A 19,220-nucleotide genomic window follows, 5' to 3' on the forward strand; every position below is an offset into this window, starting at 1 on the left:
TGGCTGAGGACCTGCGTCCAACGGAAGAGGGGAAGAGTGAAGCTGTCCCAGCTAAGGCAGAGGACACTGATCCTGGGATCCCAGGCTCCTCTCCCGGGTGCTCCTGTGACTCACTGTTATGTAGAACAATTTGCAGTGTTCTCCCCTTTGACCTCCTCTGTAACACCAGGAGTTTAGAGAGACAGCTTCTAAGAGTCTTACTGGTTTAGGTCAGATATTTTCATGGAACTTCCAGTATGAAAAGGAACCCTCCGAAGACTCATGACAGAATGAATTCCAGAACAGACATCTGATTCATCCCGTCTAATTGTTAAAAAGACTCAGACAAGGAAACTTTACCTTAGAGAAAAAAACAAAAGGGGGCTGTTATTCCAGTAATGACCCTTGGGGTCATGAAACTCCTCATCCTATGTGACCAGAAACCACCAAGCAGCTGCACTTGTTCTTGCTTTATGCTCCAGGGAGGAGGAAGGAGGCGCTTTTCTGTGGAAACATGATGGGCCAGAGGACAGGGCTCTGGCAGCAGCTCCCCTGCTCTCCTTCTCTGACCCCTCAGCCAGCCCATCATGCAAAACTAGGAAGGATTTGCTGCAGAAGACACAAGAGGGAACAGCCAAAGTTTCCTGTTGCAACCCCAGACCTAACTCTCCATGAGGCTATCGTTCCTGTAGCACACAGGAAAACATCCAGCTTGCCTCATGAGGAGAACGCCTGGATTTCCTGAGGCTGCTTACTTCCCTCAGAGGATCGTATTTTCTGAACGGGGGCAACTTGGAATTCCTCACTGCTTTTGTAGATACACCCACTAGCCCAGAAGGAACATCCCCATGGCCGTGGCCAAAGAAACATTCCTTCAGAAACTCAAAGTATTCATCTAAAGACACCACAGGATGTTCTAATCTTCCCTAATCTCCTTCCATGCCTATGACTACAGATAATGCAGCCGTGTTTTTGGTTCAATCTTACCCATTCTATCAAGTTATCTATGACCATTAAAGTATCAACTGATATTGACCTGAAGTGATGTCCAATGAGTAAAAAGAAGCCCCTCCCCACCCCCCATACTTTCCTCAAAGTCTTAGAAATCATGTTAAAGAAATTAGGGTTTTTCTCAGTGAGGACAATAAAATGGACTTCAAGAGCCTCCTACCCCGGAAGTAAAGGAGAACAACAATTCAGGTCAAAAACTCATTCCTTGGGTTCTTGGTCATAAGCAAGTCTCTCTAATGCATGTATTCAGTAGTGCACCAACCCAAACTGCCCTCCTTCAAGTTTAGGCAGAGCTATTTTGGCAACTCCCAATAACCAGATTACCCACAGAAATGTTTTATTTTGTTGTTTTAATACGATGTCTATGATTTGATAACTTTTGGCAATGAGTACTCCTCGGAGTCTCATGGTCAATCTCAGAGAGGTCAAGCTAATTGTAGTCTCATAAGACTTTTCTTCTTTGTTTCTTTTCAATAAGGTTGCATTCGAAGACCTTGCTCAAGGCACAGATTATGGATACAATTCAGATGTTAAAATTGTAAACATACTTTATGGTTGTTTCTTGGAAATAAAAGACATAGACAAGCGATAAGAACCTTCAGTCAGAGAACAGGACCAGATCAACAGCATATCTTGGTCCCCAAAAGTAAACTCCATGACACATAGGGTGAGCTGATGCCTAAACGACTGTAATAACCTGCATTTCTAAAATAAATCCCAACTTTATGGAAGGGAGGCACAGTAAGGAAACAAACGCATGGAGCATAGGCAAGTGAGAATAAGAACATGGTGCTATGATGAGCAACCTCTGTTCCTCAACAGGCACTCCTGGCTTTAAGCCTGGACGAAGTCCCTTGACTCTCTATGCCACAAAAAGGATCCCCAGGACTCAGTAGAGAGTCAGCCTCGTAAGTAGCAAAGCAAGAATTCAGTAATCAGATCTGACTTTAAAGGCAACCTGAGTCCCATTCTTCATTCCACAAGTATTTACTGAGTAACTTCTAAGTTCCAGGTGCTGGGGTCACTCCCTGACTTCATGGAACTCCCACCATACTTCCTGACGTTCATCAACAGAGACTGTTCCACAAGGCATGCCCCTTGTATTTATCAAAGAACAAAGAGCCTGGGAAGCGTATTAGCTCATTGACTAGAAATATAATAGCTTCCATAGCATGTTCTTAGTTTCTCCATCTAGGTTTAAATATCTAAAACACAACATCCATACCTCGGACACCCCCGTAACACCTGACAGCCCTCTGCACATAAGAAGTTAATGAATTAATTAAAAAGGAAGATCTGAGGGCAATTAGGGGAGCACGCGGTGCTTGAGAGGAAGGAGGAACAGGAGAAGGGGAAGGGGCTGATGGAATCAGAAGGGGAGATAGGAAAGAGGTCCTCACTCACTTCATTATTTTGTATAGTGCAGCAGCAGACATGCATCCTGGGTGAAACTATAGGAGACGGTTCTCTGCTCTTCCATCCTGTACCTTACCTTTCCTCTTACCTTTACCTGATATTTTCCTGTACTGTTTCAGCCATGGACAATCCTGTGGATCTGACTGCTACCAACATCACTCCAACAGAAGCTCTGCTGCAGTGGAAGGCACCAGTGAGTGAAGTGGAGAACTACGTCATTGTTCTCACACACTTTGCAGGTGGGTGTCTGCGGTTCTAGGCATCAGGGGGGAACGGCGGGGATTGGGGCTGAAGGCTAGTGTGAAAGTAAAAAAAAAAAACCAAAACATTTTATCCATCTGAGAGAAAATTGGAAATTTTCCTGCTTTAATTTCACCATAAAGCCCTCAAGATAGCCCCCAAACTGTGCACTGTATCAACTATGAGAATTGAGAAAGCTGAATCTAAAAGGTATAAGAAGGGTATGTAACCAAGAGGAAAACAAAAACAGAAACAGCACTTGGAAGACAAAACTCAGAACTTGCCCCAAAATGCTGCAGGCAAGAAAGCTGACTTTTCTAGATATTTACAGAGCGAACAAAACACTAAAGGACCATCCATGGTAACAGGTGACAAAGGATTCAGAACTACTAAGCTCTTCCGTTGCTTTGATCTTCTCTACTCATATCCATCCCAAAAGGTTGAGCCAACATGAAATCTTGAGTTGCAACGTCTTCTTCACCTTACTTGTTCACCTTAATGCTATTTGAAGTTGAACAGAGAAGCCCAAAGCAAAATAGTGTTGAGTAATTCAAGTTCCTAAGCCAAGGAAAATTATTTCCCTGCCTAAATTATACATGTGCTCACAGAATATTGTGGGTTATAGGCAGGAATCCAGAGAACAGAGATACCAGAAGAGAGAAGGCAGGCAGATGTCTTAATTTTCAAGAATGACAGATTAAGTCAATTCTGTAAGCTGAAAAGTAAACTGACTGTCAAAGCTTGGGAAAGTAAAAACCAAAACAGACTATTAAATAAGCTGGAAGGGAATCAGTGATTACTACATACCAGCACAGGTTCACTAAGTATCAGTTTCACCAAAACCACTTTATGTCCTTTTCTTTTAATTGGCAAGTCTGAGAGCACATTAGTATCTCAGCAAGGCAATAAAAAGACCCACTTACCACTTAGATGGAAAAATACATGGTGGACCACATTTGGAGTTACATAGCTGATTGAATGATTGACCCTCCTCAGAGAATGAATATCATTACTATGGATACATCCTAACCTCCCTGTGTGCATGCAAAAGCCACTTCAACCCCTACCACTCCTCCTTGCACATTATGACCCTGCATTTCTTAATTCTCACCTGCCTTCTCAAACCACCGTGCACATGCTCTTTCCTCTACCAGGAAACGCTCTCCCTACTTATCTGCCTAGTAAACCCATCCTTTAAGCCTTAGTTTCAACACTATCTCCATTATTCCCCTAAGGCAGTCAGATGCACCTGCTCACAGATACGAAGCACAGAGCTCCATCATAGCCATTAATTTCCATTCATTCAACAACTACTCTTGCTGCCCTCCCATGTGCCATGCACTCTCTAAGGCTATAATGATTCAGAGACCAAACATGGGTTCTTGTCTTTGCAGAACTCACTTCTGGTGATGACGCAGACAAGTAAAGAGTTACAACCCAACGTGGGCAGTGTCATGATCTGGGCAAGCACAAAAAACCAGTGTGCCACCTCTGATGGGCCACTGTGATTTGGGGTGAAGGTGTTGAGGGGAAGAAAGAAGGCAGATCTTAGATAAAGTTAAAGACAAAGAGAACAGGAGAAGAAGGGGCGTTCCAAGAAAAACAGCACCTGTATGGAGAGAGAGAGTGGGGGGTTGAGGAAGTGCTGTAGTCGATGTGGCTGGGGAGCTGACTGTTGGCAGCATATGCAAAGGAAGATATTAAAGAAATAGAGCCATTGTGTGAGCTCTTCCAAAAGACAAAACTGTGATCAATAGAAGCCAAATTCACGTATATTTTAATATACTGAAACAGTGGCCCAAAACTCAGTCAACAAAAAATGCGGTAGAAATGAATGCAAAGCTCTTCCCATGGGTGCAAAAAATCAACTAAAACCAACTACACAAGGTAAGGCTGGGGAGTGTGTTATAAACAAGATCTCTGATGAATAATAATCTCAGCATGTGATAACAATATCCCATGACTGTCTCAAAACCTATAACAATATCCCATGACTGTCTCAAAACCTATGGATTAATATACATAATTGGCACAAATAGAAGCAGAGACTGACCCTGTTTCTTTCATTGTCAGTACAATGAAAACTGACAATGTACTGACGTTACAATGTATTGTAGTGAAACAATCTCAATGATTGTTTTCAATTCTCTTCAGAGTTTTGTATTTCAGCAGGGACACTGATAGACTGCTACTCGTTTAGAGAAAGGTAGCCAGGATTGTGACAGTTTTGGAATCATCACATACATACAATGGGGACTGGGGGCTGAACTTTCTCAGTCTAGAAGAGAGAAGACTTGACTAGGAAGGGTGGGGGGCAGGAAGAGGTCAGGTAGACAAAGGATTTGGTTTATTCTTGTAACTCCAGAGACCCGAGTAGAAGTTATACAAAAGACAATTTGGCCTCCAAATAATTTCTCAATTAAGATGCAAAACAAGAAGAGAGGGGAGGGGCTTCCCTGGTGGCGCAGTGGTTGAGAGTCTGCCTGCCGATGCAGGGGACACGGGTTCGTGCCCCGGTCCGGGAGGATCCCACGTGCCGTGGAGCTGCTGGGCCCGTGAGCCATGGCCGCTGAGCCTGCGCGTCCGGAGCCTGTGCTCCGCAACGGGAGAGGCCACAGCAGTGGGAGGCCCGCATACTGGAAAAAAAAAAAAAAAAAAAAAAAGAAGAGAGGGGAGCTTTGTATGGAATAAAATGCTAAGCTCAATAACCTCTAAAAGATTTTTTCCAAAATTCTCTAATATTGGCATCTTTATGAAATGCCTTTGGACTTGATAGGTCTTTCCTAAGTTGAAGAGCCTTATTCATTCCTTATCCATAACCATCTGATTTCAGTTGCTGGAGAGACCATCCTGGTTGATGGAGACAGTGAGGAATTCCAGCTTGTTGACCTGCTTCCTAGGACCCACTATACCGTCACTATGTATGCCGCCAGTGGGCCTCTCACCAGTGGCACGATCAGCACCAACTTCTCTACCCGTGAGTACATGGTCAGCTACATATCTAGTATCCTGGGAGGTTTTTATTGATCCTGAAAATGATCAGTTTCCATGTGCTCAACTAGATTATAGTCTATAGGTTTTGGACAATGCAGCTGTGAGCTATCCTTATTTTAGTTAACTGCTGCCCAAATGCCAGTGAAAGTGAGTTGCAGCTCTCTTCCTGGGTCTGGCTGACAGCAGTAGAACCAGGCCAACAGAGGCCAGTACTGAGAATGCATCTGGCCCGGAAAAATCTGATAGATATTAAAGAGCTTAATATTGGGGAGGGAGTTGCTGGGTACGGTCATGGCCAGGAGAACAGTAGACAAAGGTATAGATGTGGGAATGTTATATGTTCAAGAGTGAACTCACAGACATGCAGGTTTAACAAGGTCATGATTTCAGACCTAGAGGGTCAGATCTGAAGATATCACATCTAGGCCCAGAGGGTCAGGTGAGGGAAGGGGGAATAGCTGCAGGAATGATCATGACATGACGATTATCTTCTGACCCAGGAGTGCCCTTTAGGCTCCTGTCCAAGCTAGAACTGGGGTTAGCATGTGAGCAGCCCAGAGACCACATAGATAGACATACTGATCTACACGCCTGGAATCAAAGAGGAAGGAGATAGAGGGGCAGGCACTACTGGCATTTTCTCCTCTCTGCAGTCCTGGACGCTCCTGCCAATCTGACAGCAAGTGAAGTCACCAGACAAAGTGCCCTGATCTCCTGGCAGCCTCCCAGAGCAGAGACTGAGAATTACATCTTGACCTACAAATCCACCGATGGAAGCCGCAAGGTGAGATTTTTCTGGAAAGGGGAAAGACTGTTGCTGTCAAGCAATCCACAAGGGAACAAGCTAGTTTTGCCACTATGGGTACCTAGCGTGCTGTTGAGGAAAGAGCCCTCATCTGCAAGCCAGCGATTTGGGTGCTAATCTTGCCTCCACTATTCCTCTCCACACAAGTTGAGGCAAAGCACTCAACCTCTCTGAGCCTCAGTTTCTTCTCTAGGTAATGGGGGCATCTACCCTGCAACTTCACCTAGTTGTGGTGATGCGACCAATATGATGACGCACCAGCTTCCAAGGCAATATAAGTACACAGTACTGGAACGGTTTTTCACTAACAGGGCCAAGCAAACATGAGCTGGATACCAAACTGGACAGTCTCATATGCCTCTAGATAAGCATTATAAGGGCTACATCTATATAGCCCGCAGTAGAGATGACAAATTTCGGTTTTAGGTGACCAGGTGAAACAGTTCACCTAGAGCACTGGTTGTCAAATTTTTGTTAACAGTGGAATCCTTTTTAAAAGTGAAATCATATTCAGAAGCCAAATACAGCGAATAGATTTAAGTAGAGCTAGTCTGTTGGATGTGGAAGAGGGAAGCCTAGGTTCCTGCATCTCAGGGCTCCAGGAGGCCCCGTGCAATCCGAAAACCACTGGGTTCAATAGTGCCGGGCCTAAGTTTCTCCCCATGTGCATCCGTGAGATAGGAGCTGGCCTCAGTCTCACATAGGAGCTGTTTTCCCTGCTTAGGAACGGTTTCCTTCTTACATAATGTGGGATGGAGAGGATAAAAATGCCCACTGCAATACTGACCTTGGGGTCTAAACTTCCCTTCCCCACTGCCCTCCATGGTGACCCCTCTGCTCACCCCCTTCCACCTCCCTCCTCCGCTTATCCCGCAGGAGCTGATTGTGGATGCGGAGGACACGTGGATCCGACTGGAGGGCCTGTCTGAGAGCACAGACTACACGGTGCTCCTGCAGGCGGCCCAGGACACCGAGCGGAGCAGCATCACCTCCACCGCCTTCACCACAGGTGAGAGAGTTCCTGCTACCCTGATGCCTTCTGCTCCCCTGCGTGGCGTCTGGCTCCTCGGTTGACTCTGCTGAGACTTGGCCAGGGAGGAGCCCATCAGAGTAACTCAACTGCCTCTTCCTGCAAAGGAAAATAATTATTCCCTCCACTCCTGCCTTCCAAGGCCCTGCCAGGAACCTCTCACTACCAAGGCAACCACAGGAGCCAGCAGTGCAAAGTCCTCGTCCACCTGCACCAACTAAATGCACCAAGTAAGAGAGCAGGCTCCTGTTTAGATTTTCTGCGAGGGTCTTTCCAGCACAGTTTGTCCTTCCCTCCTTCCTTCCTCTGCTGCCTGTAATCAGATTCACCTAGTAAAAGTCACAGGAGTAAAGTCCCAGTATTAAAACTGTGGTTCTTCTCCACACACAAAGCACTTTTGCATTTCTGTGGTCTCAACTCATCCTTATAACAACTGGTGAGAAAGGCCTTATTATCCCCATTTCATCTCAGATGATGAAACTCAGGTGCATGGAGATCAAGTAACTTACAAGGTAGTAAGTGGCTGGGTCAGAACTTGAACCAAGGTCTTCTCCTTCTAAATCCAGCATTCTTCCTGCCTTCCCTCATTTAAGTATCAGCAGAAGATACTGGAAATGCCCTTAAGGGATAAGGGTGTCCTAATGTGTATAACAGGAAATAAACTAGCACCTGACCTTTGAGGGCTATCTGACAGGCACTGCTGTTCTAACTGTACTACGTGTACTATTTAATTCTCATGACAACCTATGAGGTATGTTCTAGTATCCTTATTTACAGATGAGGAAACTGGGCCACAGAGAGGTGAGGTAACTCACCCAAGATCCCATAGCTCTCAAGTAGGAGACCTGGGATTGACCCCCAGGTGTTCTGCCTCTGGGGTCTGTGCTGTTAACAACCCTTTCTAACACTTCCCACGGTACCTCTCTACAGTCTGTAGTGTGGGACTGCCCAGTCCACGCCTTGAATTCTCTCCGCCTCCCATACTCTGAGGGGGTTGGCTCTACACAGTGTGGGGCAAGTGTAGGCATGTTCCTTATCCCTAGACACACTTCTGCCTGCTGTCTTAGAGCGCCAGGGTGATTGGATTGCTGTCCACACCCCAGAGCCCATCCTCCCATCACCAGAGAGAAGTGACAGAAATTCCCCCATCCCTACCCAGGTGCCTCCCCCACTAGACTTGTTCTGAATAACAAAGCAGGACACTGGATCAAATACATTAAAACATCGCTAGTGATTCTTTAGGGTAGTGAGATTATGAATGAGTCCCCTTTTTCTTTCTGTTTTATACTTTTCAATATCTTGCAAAGTGTCGACAATGAGCACATTAATCAGGAAAACAATTTTTAATTAAAAAATAAAAATAAACCTTGCTCACACAACCAAGACATGAATCCAAGATGGGTCCTTGACAAGTGGAATTTGGAGGACACTTGATCTCTTTTATGGGCTGAAGTCGGTTACGCTCACCCTCCATGACCTTTCTAGGGGTATCTTATCTCAGAACCAAGGCATCACCCTCTTCTTGGTCAAGCTCTTCCCTGCACATTGACAGGTTAATTAAAGGGTCCTCTAGGGTTTCCTTTCCTAAGCCACCGCTCTAAGACCCATGGATTGGAGCTTTTTCACTGAATTAAAATTTTCCTTCCCCTAAAACAAATACAGATGACAGGAACATAAACAGAGCCCCTGATCTGGATATTTATTAGGTCTAAACTAGTCATTTCATTCCAAAAATGCATGGGTTTCCAGGCTTGCTCAGTGTAGTATGAGCTTTCAATTCCCATCCTGGTAACGCCACAGCTAGTGGTTGTGAGCAGGACGGCAATATGCCTGAGGTTTCTGCAGTATCTTGCAGCTGCGCCTTGCTCCAGGTCTGCCTGGGCTGTAAAATATGCCAGCTTCTGTGCCCACCGCTGGCCTCTCCTAGATGAAGCTGCCTCCAGCGGGTGTGCAATAGTTAGAATCCCAAATCCAGCTGGGGGCCCAGCAAGATCCAATAAGCAGAGGGTTGACAATTCGTGGAAATCTGGGGAAGAGCCCAGGGGAGTGGCTTTGTTCGGAGGACAGCACAGGGGAACCATCAGGATGTATTTAGGTATTCCTTCGTTTGTTTGTATGAGACTTCAACTGACACTGGGCGACTGCAGCATGACCAATACCCCTCAGAAAGGAGAACACTGAAGAGCCCACTTGCCTGTACCCTCGATGTAAGTTACTGCCTGAGCTGCTCCAAGCAGTTTGGGGAATCAGAGAAGGACTTGCTACTACAACTACAGTGGTACATGGCAAAGATGGGTCCACGTTTAGAAGTTTTCACAGAGTTTTACTGGAAAGCTCGACTTTAAATCTCAATCACTGATGCATACCAAACCCTGCTGGCTTTGTCTTGGAGATTTATCAGAACCCCCTGAAATGACCAGTTACAGAATGAAAAGTTCAGGGACAGAAGTAATAATGCATGTGACATCACCTTGCACAAAGCCTGGCACATAGCAGACATACTAAATGGTGGTTGAGTGGAATAGTTAAATCCCAGCTGCAGAGCACAGAAGAGGGGTTTCTGGTTAAAGAAAGCTCTAGGAGGAGAGGGTTCTCAGTATCCTTCAAAGGGAAGACACAGGCAAAAAGGTACTGCCTGCAGAGTATGATGCCCCATGTCCCTCTGATTGCAGGCTCTTTCTGCCACCGCACATGCAAATTTCCCTGAATAAATTACACAACGCCTACAGAGTCATTTGCATGTCAATATGAATGAGTCCTCATTGCCTGTGCCACGCCCTCCCCCTTTTCTACCCCCATCCTCCAATTGCCCCACCAAAAAAGCAAATTTTATTGAAGAAGAGAGTACAAGAGTACCAGCTTCCTAAGTATGGGGGTGGAGATGTCCTCAAGAAGACGATTGGGGTTTACTTGATAGGTGGCATGAGCTAGATTCCTTTACAAGGAGTCTGGGAAAAGAGAGGCCTCCGGCACCTGGGCGCCCAGGTGTTTCTCATCCCAGAACGCCCCTGTCTGCCCATATATCTCCTGAGATGCCCTGAGAGTGGGCTTCCTCTGGGAAGAGAGGTTGGGGCAGCAGCGCCTCAGGTCTGACTCTGCTCTTCTCTGAGCACCCCCAACACTCAGCACATCCCAAACCATCCTCTTCCTGCCCCTCCATCAGGACCAGTGCTTATTCCCTTCATACCTCTGAAGCCACATGGTGTACCCTGCAAGCTCCGTCTGCAGGATCCTGTCACTTGCTTAAAAGAGAGAGAGAGAGAGAGAGAGAGAGAGAGAGAGAGAGAGAGGGAGGAAAAGAGAAAAACAAAGAGCAGAGTATCTTCCCTTACTCGAAAGATTGGAGGCCTGCTGGCCTGAACCCCATGAATCACTCCTGCTGGGCAAGAGGGCTGAGGAACACCAGAGCATCCTATGTTATGGCAAACCAGGGCTGATGGATTTAGAGGCTAATTTCATTCTAATAACTGGCATCCTTTCTGACTTCACTGACAGTACCTGAGCTTTCCACTTACCAGCATCCTATTCTTAGGACAGGCTGATCTCAGCTGATCTTTCTAAGCGTTTTTTATATTGTGTCTTAGGGAACAAAAGAGCTTAAAGCTGGACCCCAAAGTGGCCTCCATCCATTGACAAGCCCTCATCTTGTCCTGGGTGGGCCAAGTAAAGAGACTCATTTCAAGTAGATGCCTACTTAAGGGTCTAGAAAAAAGTTGAGATGTTACAAAAAATAAAATAAAAATAAAAGAGAGATACAGTAAAAAAAATAAAAAAAATAAAAATAAAAGAGAGAGAGACAAAAGGGAAGAACTGACTCCCACAAAACCTCGAAAACCTCCTTTGATCAAGATGTCTCCCCTTGTTGCATTCTGTCCTCTTGTCTCTGGTGTTTGCACAAGACTCTGGGGAGAATTAAATACAAGAAGTATGGAAGAGAAAAAAAAATATGGACACATTATTTATAATTTACTGTCGCCTGAAATTTCATTCAAGGTCTACTTGTCTTTTAGAGACATGAATATAAATGAGGAAACAAATATTCCCCACAGAGCAACAGGGACTTTGTGAAATGATCTTCTGAGAAGCCAATTTCATTGTCTATTTTAATACTATAAGAAGCAAACAAGGCGCTCGCTAAAGCTTGTCCTCTGAGACAGTGAACACAATAAAACTGGTTGTCTTGACCTTGAGGTCAAGCGAAAACAATCATTTTTGGAAGCCCCCAGAGATGGGTAATGAGAAGTTTTCTTTATTGCCTTTGCTTCCGTCCCTGCTCTTCCAAAGCCAGGCTGAGCTGCTCTCTGGGGCTTTTAAGGAAAACTCCGAGAGTGTACTCTAACACAAGCTTCAGTTTTTGAGGTTGTGAAAATTAAGGAAAATGGGCAAACCCTAGGTTCTGGAACAACAGATGGTGGACCATGCAAGTCCACATAGTTATCAGTGGGCAAGGAAAGCCTGATGACCACTGTTCATTGCAATCTACTCCTATATATGCCACACTTCCCCACACCAGAGTAGGGAACTGAAGGGGCTTCTCTTCGCTCCACTACTTAGAAACAGCTCTGAATAGAGCTGAGTAAACAGCTCTGAGTAAACTTCACTGAGACAAGCAAACCCCTAAAAGGAGAGGACCACCTTCTCCTTTGTCCATCAGGGCTCCTGTGCTAGATAAGTATTAGCTATTATTATTTGAACTTTTGAAGTCTTTCTTAAAAAAATCTTTCCCTTGCCTGTAGGACACAAACATATTTTTCTATATATCCTTCTATTAATTTACTGGATTTATTTTTATATCTAGTCTATTTTGTACACAGTATTAAGTAGGGATACAGTGAACCAATTTCCCCAGCATCTTCTACTGAATAGTCCATCTATTCTCCATTGATTTGTGGTGCTGTATTGTATATTAAATTCCCATATATACATGGCTCTGTCTCTGAACTCTGAACTCCTATTCTATTCCATGCTCTATTTATCTGTTCTTTTGCCAACACTGTATTGTGCTTTTCTTAACCTCCCCCAACGTTTAATGTTTTCGACATCATATTCTACATCTTTTTGTTCTGTGTATCCCTTAACTACTTATTGCGAATATAGGTGATTTTACTACTTTTGTCTTTTAAACTTCCTACTAGCTTTATAAGTGGTTGATCTACTACCTTTACTGTATGTTTGCCTTTACCAGTGAGATTTTTCCTTTCGTAATTTTCATGTTTCTAATAATGGTCTTTTCCTTTCCACTTAAAGAAGTCTCTTAACATGTCCTGTAATGCCAGTTTAGTGGTGCTGAACTCTTTTAGCTTTTATTTGTCCATAAAATTCTTTATCTCTCCTTCAAATCAGTAAGATAGGCCTGCTGGGTAGACTATGGTTGTAGGTTCTTCCCTTTTACCACTTTGAATATAACATGCTACACCCTCTGGCCTGAAAAGCTTCTACTGAAAAGTCAGCTGAAAGTCTCATGGGAGTCCCCTTGAATGAAACTAGCTGCTTTTAAAATTCTTTCTCTTTAATTTTTGCCATTTTAATTATAAAGTGTCTTGATGTGGGGAGACCTTTGGGCTCATCTTGTTTGGGACCCTGTCCGTCCTGAACTTGGATATCTCTTTCCTTTCCCAGGTTAGGAAAGTTTTCAGCTATTATTTCTTCAAATGAGTTCTTTGCCCCCTTTTCTCTCTCTTCTCCTTCTGGGACCCCAATAACGTGAATGTTAGTACACTTAATGTCGTTCCAGAGGTCTCTTAAACTATCCTCATTTTCTTAAGTTATTTTTGTTTTTTCTGTTCAGCCTGGGTAATTTCCACTACTCTGTCTTCCAGTTCTCTGATCTGTTCCTCTGTATCATCTAATCCACTGTTGATTTCTTTTAGTGGGTTTTTTTTTTTTAATTCAGTTATTGTATTCTTTAGATCTGTTTGGATCTTCTTTATATTGTCTAACTCTTTGTCAAACTCCTCACTGTATTCATTCATTCTTCTCCCGAGTTCATCAACCATCTTTACGATTGTTACCTTGAACTCTACTGGGTAGATTGCTTATCTCCACTTTGTTTAGTTCTTTTGAGGTTTTGTCTTGTTCTTTCATTGGAACATATTCCTATGTCTTCTCATTTTGCCTCATTCTCTATTTTTATTTCTATGTATTAAGTAGGTCAGTTATGTTTCCCCATCTCGGACTGGTAGCCTTATGTAGGAGACGTCCTATGGGGCCCAGCAGCACACTTCTCTCTGGTCACCAGAGCTATAAACTCTAGAAGTTCCCCCTATGTGGGCTGTGTGGGCCCTTCTGTTGTGGCAGGGCTGACTACTGTGGGTATGCTCGTAGGTGGGACTGGCCTCCGGCCTGGTTGGCTGCCTGGCCCTGACCCATGTGGCGGTTGCGGGCCCATGGTGGACAGGGCCAGGTTCTGGCGAGGCTAGCTGTGTAGTCCAGGTGATCCGAGGCTAGTGGCAGACCACTGGTGGGTGGGTAAGCCCCTGGTGCTAATAGGCTAGAAGGAGGATTCCAAAATGGCACTTGCCAGTGTCCTTGTTGTAGGACAAGCTCCCCAAAATGCCTGCCACCAACACCTATGTCCCCGGGGGGCATCCCAGTTGCCTCCTACCTCTTTGGGAGGCTCTCCAAGATAAGCAAGTGGGTCTGATCCAGGCTTCGTTCAAATTCCTGCCTCTGCACTGGGACTCACTTGCCACTATCTCCCCCCATCGCAGACCCTGGCCTCAACTAGGGTGGTTAGGAAAGGCCTCTCTTTGAGCTGAGACATTTCAGCCAGGAGTTGCAAGATGAGAGTGAATTACACAAGTAAAGCATTCCAAGCCTAGAGAAGAGTAATCACTACAACTCTAGGGTGGAATAACTTTGCCATGTTCAACAGATTAAAAGAAAGCCAGGAAACTGGCTCAAGATGGTGGAGTAGAAGGACGTGCTCTCAGTCCCTCTTGCGAGACCAGTGGAATCACAACTAACTGCTGAACAATCATCTACAGCAAGACACTGGAACTCACCACAAGAGATACCCCACATCCAAAGACAAAGGACAAGCCACAATGAGATGGTAGGAGGGGTGCAATCACAATAAAATCAAATCCCATAACTGCTAGGTGGGTGACTCACAAACTGGAGAACAATTTTACCACAGAAGTCCACCCACTGGATTGAAGGTTCTGAGCCCGACGTCAGGCTTCCCAATCTTGGGTTCTGGCAATGGGAGGAGGAATTCCCAGAGAACCAGACTTTGAAGGCTAGTGGGATTTGCTTGCAGGACTTAGACTGGACCAGGGGAAACAGAGACTCCACTCTTGGAGGGCACACTCAAAGTACTGTGCACATCAGGACCAAGGGGGAAGGAGCAGTGACGCCATAGGATACTGAACCATATCTACCAGCTAGTGTTGGAGGGTCTCCTGCAGAAGTAGGGGGTGGCTGTGGCTCACCACAGGGACAAGGACACTGGCAGCAGAAGCTCTGGAAAGAACTCCTTGGCATGAGCCCTCCTGGAGTCCGCCATTAGTCCCACCAAAGAGCCTGTAGCTTCCAGTGCTGGGTTGCCTCAGGCCAAACAACCAACAGGGAGGGAACTCAGCCCCACCCACCAGCAGACAAGCAGATTAAAGTTTTACTGAGCTCTGTCTACCAGAGCAACACCCAGCTCTACCCACCACCAGTCCCTCCCATCAGGAAGCTTGCATAAGCCTCTTAAATAGCCTCATCCAGCAGAGGGCAGACAGCAGAAGCAAGAAGAACTACAATCCTGCAGTCTGTGGAATGAAAACCACATTCACAGAAATATAGACAAAATGAAAACGCAGAGGATGAGGTACTAGATGAAGGAACAAGATAAAACCCCAGGAAAAAAAAGAACTAAATGAAGTGGAGGTAGGCAGCCTTCCAGAAAATGAATTCAGAATAATGATAGTGAAGATGACTTTGGAAAAAGAATGGAGGCAAAGATCGAGAAGATGCAAGAAATGTTTAACAAAGACCTAGAAGAATTAAAGAAGAAACACCTAGAAGAATTAAACAACAAACAAACAGAGATGAACAATACAATAAATGAAATGAAAAATACACTAGAAGGAATCAATAGCAGAAAAACTGAGGCAGAAGAACAGAGAAGTGACCTGGAAGACAGACTGACGGAATTCACTGCAGCAGAACAAAATAAAGAAAACAGAATGAAAAGAAGTGAAGACAGCGTAAGAGACCTCTGGGACATTAAATACACCAACATTCGCATTATAGGTGCCCCAGGAGGAGAAGAGAGAGAGAAAGGACCCAAGAAAATATTTGAAGAGATTATAGTTGAAAACTTCCCTAACATGGGAAAGGAAATAGCCACCCAAGTCCAGGAAGCACAGAGAGTCCCAGGCGGGATAAACCCAAGGAGAAACATGCCGAGACACATAGTAATCAAACTGAACAAAATTAAAGACAAAGAAAAATTATTAAAAGCAACAAGGGAAAAACGACAAATAACATACAAAAGAACTCCCATAATGTTGACAGCTGATTTCTCAGCAGAAACTCTCCACGACAGAAGGGAGTGGCATGATATACTTAAAGTGATGAAAGGGAAGAACCTACAACCAAAATTACTCTACCCGGCAAGGATCTCATTCAGATTCGATGGAGAAATCAAAAGCTTTACAGACAAGCAAAAGCTAAGACAATTCAGCACCACCAAACCAGCTCTATGACAAATGCTAAAGGAACTTCTCTAAGTGGGAAACACAAGAGAAGAAAAGGACCTACAGAAACAAACCCAAAACAATTAAGAAAATGGTCATAGGAACATACATATTGATAATTACCTTAAATGTGAATGCATTAAATGCCCCAACCAAAAGACACAGGCTTGCTGAATGGATACAAAAACAAGACCCATATATATGCTATCTACAAGAGACCCACTTCAGACCTAGGGACACATGCAGACTGAAAGTGAAGGGATGGAAAAATATATTCCATGCAAATGGAAATCAAAAGAAAGCTGGAGGGCTTCCCTGGTGGCACAGTGGTTGACAGTCCGCCTGCCGATGCAGGGGACACAGGTTCGTGCCCAGGTCTGGGAAGATCCCACATGCCGTGGAGCGGCTGGGCCCGTGAGCCATGGCCACTGAGCCTGCACAACCGGAGCCTGTGCTCTGCAACGGGAGAGGCCACAATAGTGAGAGGCAAAAAAAAAAAAAAAAAAAAAAAATGGATTAAAGACCTAAATGTAAGCCCGGACATTATAAAACTCTTAGAGGAAAACATAGGAAGAACACTCTTTGACATAAATCACAGCAAGATCTTTTTTGATCCACCTCCTAGAGTAATGGAAATAAAAACAAAAATAGACAAATGGGACTTAATGAAACAAAAGCTTTTGCACAGCAAAGGAAACCATAAAGAAGACTAAAAGACAACTCTCAGAATGGGAGAAAATATTTGCAAACAAATCAACAGACCAAGGATTAATCTCCAAAATATACAAGCAGCTCATGCAGCTCAATATTAGAAAAACAAACAACCCAATCAAAAAATGGGCAGAAGACCTATATAGACATTTCTCCAAGGAAGACATACAGATGGCCAAGAGGCACAAGGAAAGCTGCTCAACATCACCAATTATGAGAGAAATGCAGATCAAAACTGCAATGAGGTATCACCTCACACCAGTTAGAATGGGCATCATCAGAAAATCTACAAACAACAAATGCTGGAGAGGGTGTGGAGAAAAGGGAGCCCTCCTGCACTGTTGGTGGGAATATAAATTGATACAGCCACTATGGAGAACAGTATGGAGGTTCCTTAAGAAACTAAAAATAGAGCTACCATATGATCCAGCAATCCCACTACTGGGCATATACCCAGAGAAAACCATAATTCCAAAAGACACATGCACCCCAAGGTTCATTGCAGCACTATGTACAATAGCCAGGTCATGGAAGCAACCTAAATGCCCATCGACAGACAGACAAATGGATAAAGAAGATGTGGTACATATATACAATTGAATATTACTCAGCCATAAAAAGGAATGAAATTGGGTCGTTTGTAGTGGATGACCTAGAGACTGTCAAACAGAGTGAAGTAAGTCAGAAAGAGAAAAACAAATATCGTATATTAACACATATATGTGGAATCTAGAAAAATGGTACAGATGAACCGGTTTGCAAGGCAGAAATAGAGACACAGTTGTAGAGAACAAACGTACGGACACCATGGGGGGAAAGCAGGGCAGGGGGTGGTGGCAGTGGTGGTGGGATGAACTGGGAGATTGGGATTGACATATATACACTAATATGTATAAAATAGATAACTAATAAGAACCTGCTGTATAAAAATAATAATAAAATAAAAATTTAAAAAATATTGGCAAAATTACCAAAAAATAAATAAATAAATTTAAAAAATAAAAGAAAGCCAGTGAGAAAGTGGGAGCAGTGCAAGGCAGAGTCAGAGCATGCAGGAAGTTGTAGGATGTGTTCAGGACTTTAGTTTTTATCCTAATTGCAGGAAGCCATTGCAATCGGAGCTGTTGCACTGGAGAAGCTATTGGAGGGTTTTCAGCAAGTGAGAAAAAGGATGAGACAGTATCACATGTACATTATTAAAAGATTACTCTGGTTAAAATATGGAGAATAGTTGCAAGTGGAGCCAGAATAGCAAGAAGAGACGAAGTAGGAGGCTTTACCATAACCCAACCCTCTCCTTGCCATATTAAATCAAGAGACACAGAGAGGGGCCAGGTTGGAAGCTACCAGTCTGTGATCAATTAATCTGCCATGGAATTGGGTCTCCTGATATAAGTAAATCCAAGGAATAGTCAGGTAAATTCAAAGGAAAGATTTGGAAGCCTGTTGCATTTGTCCTTTGTGGGTAGAAGGCAGGTGGTCTGCCGTGCTTAAGACCTTCCTCAGCAACTCTGCTTAAGATAGAGACACTCAAGCTGTCTACTGCTCAGTTAATTCTATGTTTCCATTGACTCCTTAAGGACTATTGTTACCTCTCTACCTTGATTCCCACTGCTACCTCCTGAATGGGGCCTTACCTCCACTCTCACCCTCATCTAATTTGTTCTCTACACTACAGTGAGATGATCTTTCTAAAAACTTGAGCTTAAAGTCCATCAGGACTCTTCATCCTGTTTCCTTCAGGAGAAGGTCCACCTCCTTAAATGGCATGATCCAGTCCCTCTTATCTCCCCAAAACTCTCCCTTATCCATGTAACCTAGCTCTTCCTCTTGTTTCCTGGCTAAACCTGCAGTTTCCTATATAGGCCGTGTTTTGCACAGACCTAGAACACCTCTCTTCCACCAATTTGTGGTTAACTTCTACATCAGTTCCTAAATTAAGAAGCACTTTCTGATTAGCATTTGCTAATCTCTGCCCCATACCAGGCTCCACCACTCACCCTACCCTCACCAGCCCGAGAATTCACTGCATGCCCACTCCCATGTTTTGATACCTCCCTATGTTTATCTCTTTTCCAGAGTACTTAGAACTTGGGGTTATATTGTTCTATTTCTTCCACCAGAGTGTCAGCAACTTGAAAGATGGAACTGTGTCTTTTTCTTCCTTGTATTCCAGTCTGTTAGCCCAGTATTTAGACCCCCAACAGACACTTCCTATGTGTTTGTTGAATAAATACACAAAAGAATGAACAAGTAAATGAACTGGAAGATGCTGTGAAGGAGGCTAAGGTGGTAGGTTTGACAGCCCATGTGGACTAAACAGATAACTTTTCCCTGTCCACAGCCT

At 44.2% G+C, this 19,220-nt stretch overlaps 1 protein-coding gene across 1 annotated transcript in view; it reads left to right on the forward strand.

Annotated features, from left to right (window-relative positions):
- TNR (tenascin R) overlaps nt 1–19,220 on the forward strand; it is an 82,760-nt gene that overhangs the window by 45,650 nt on the left and 17,890 nt on the right. The window contains exons 13-16 of the mRNA XM_007451365.1: nt 2,526–2,645; nt 5,480–5,623; nt 6,294–6,424; nt 7,322–7,454. Coding sequence (XP_007451427.1) covers nt 2,526–2,645; nt 5,480–5,623; nt 6,294–6,424; nt 7,322–7,454 — 528 coding nt within the window. The remainder of the gene's footprint in view (nt 1–2,525; nt 2,646–5,479; nt 5,624–6,293; nt 6,425–7,321; nt 7,455–19,220) is intronic.

Source organism: Lipotes vexillifer, unplaced genomic scaffold (assembly GCF_000442215.2).
Source record: "Lipotes vexillifer unplaced genomic scaffold, Lipotes_vexillifer_v1.1 scaffold1113, whole genome shotgun sequence".
Classification (NCBI taxonomy): Eukaryota; Metazoa; Chordata; class Mammalia; order Artiodactyla; family Lipotidae; genus Lipotes; species Lipotes vexillifer.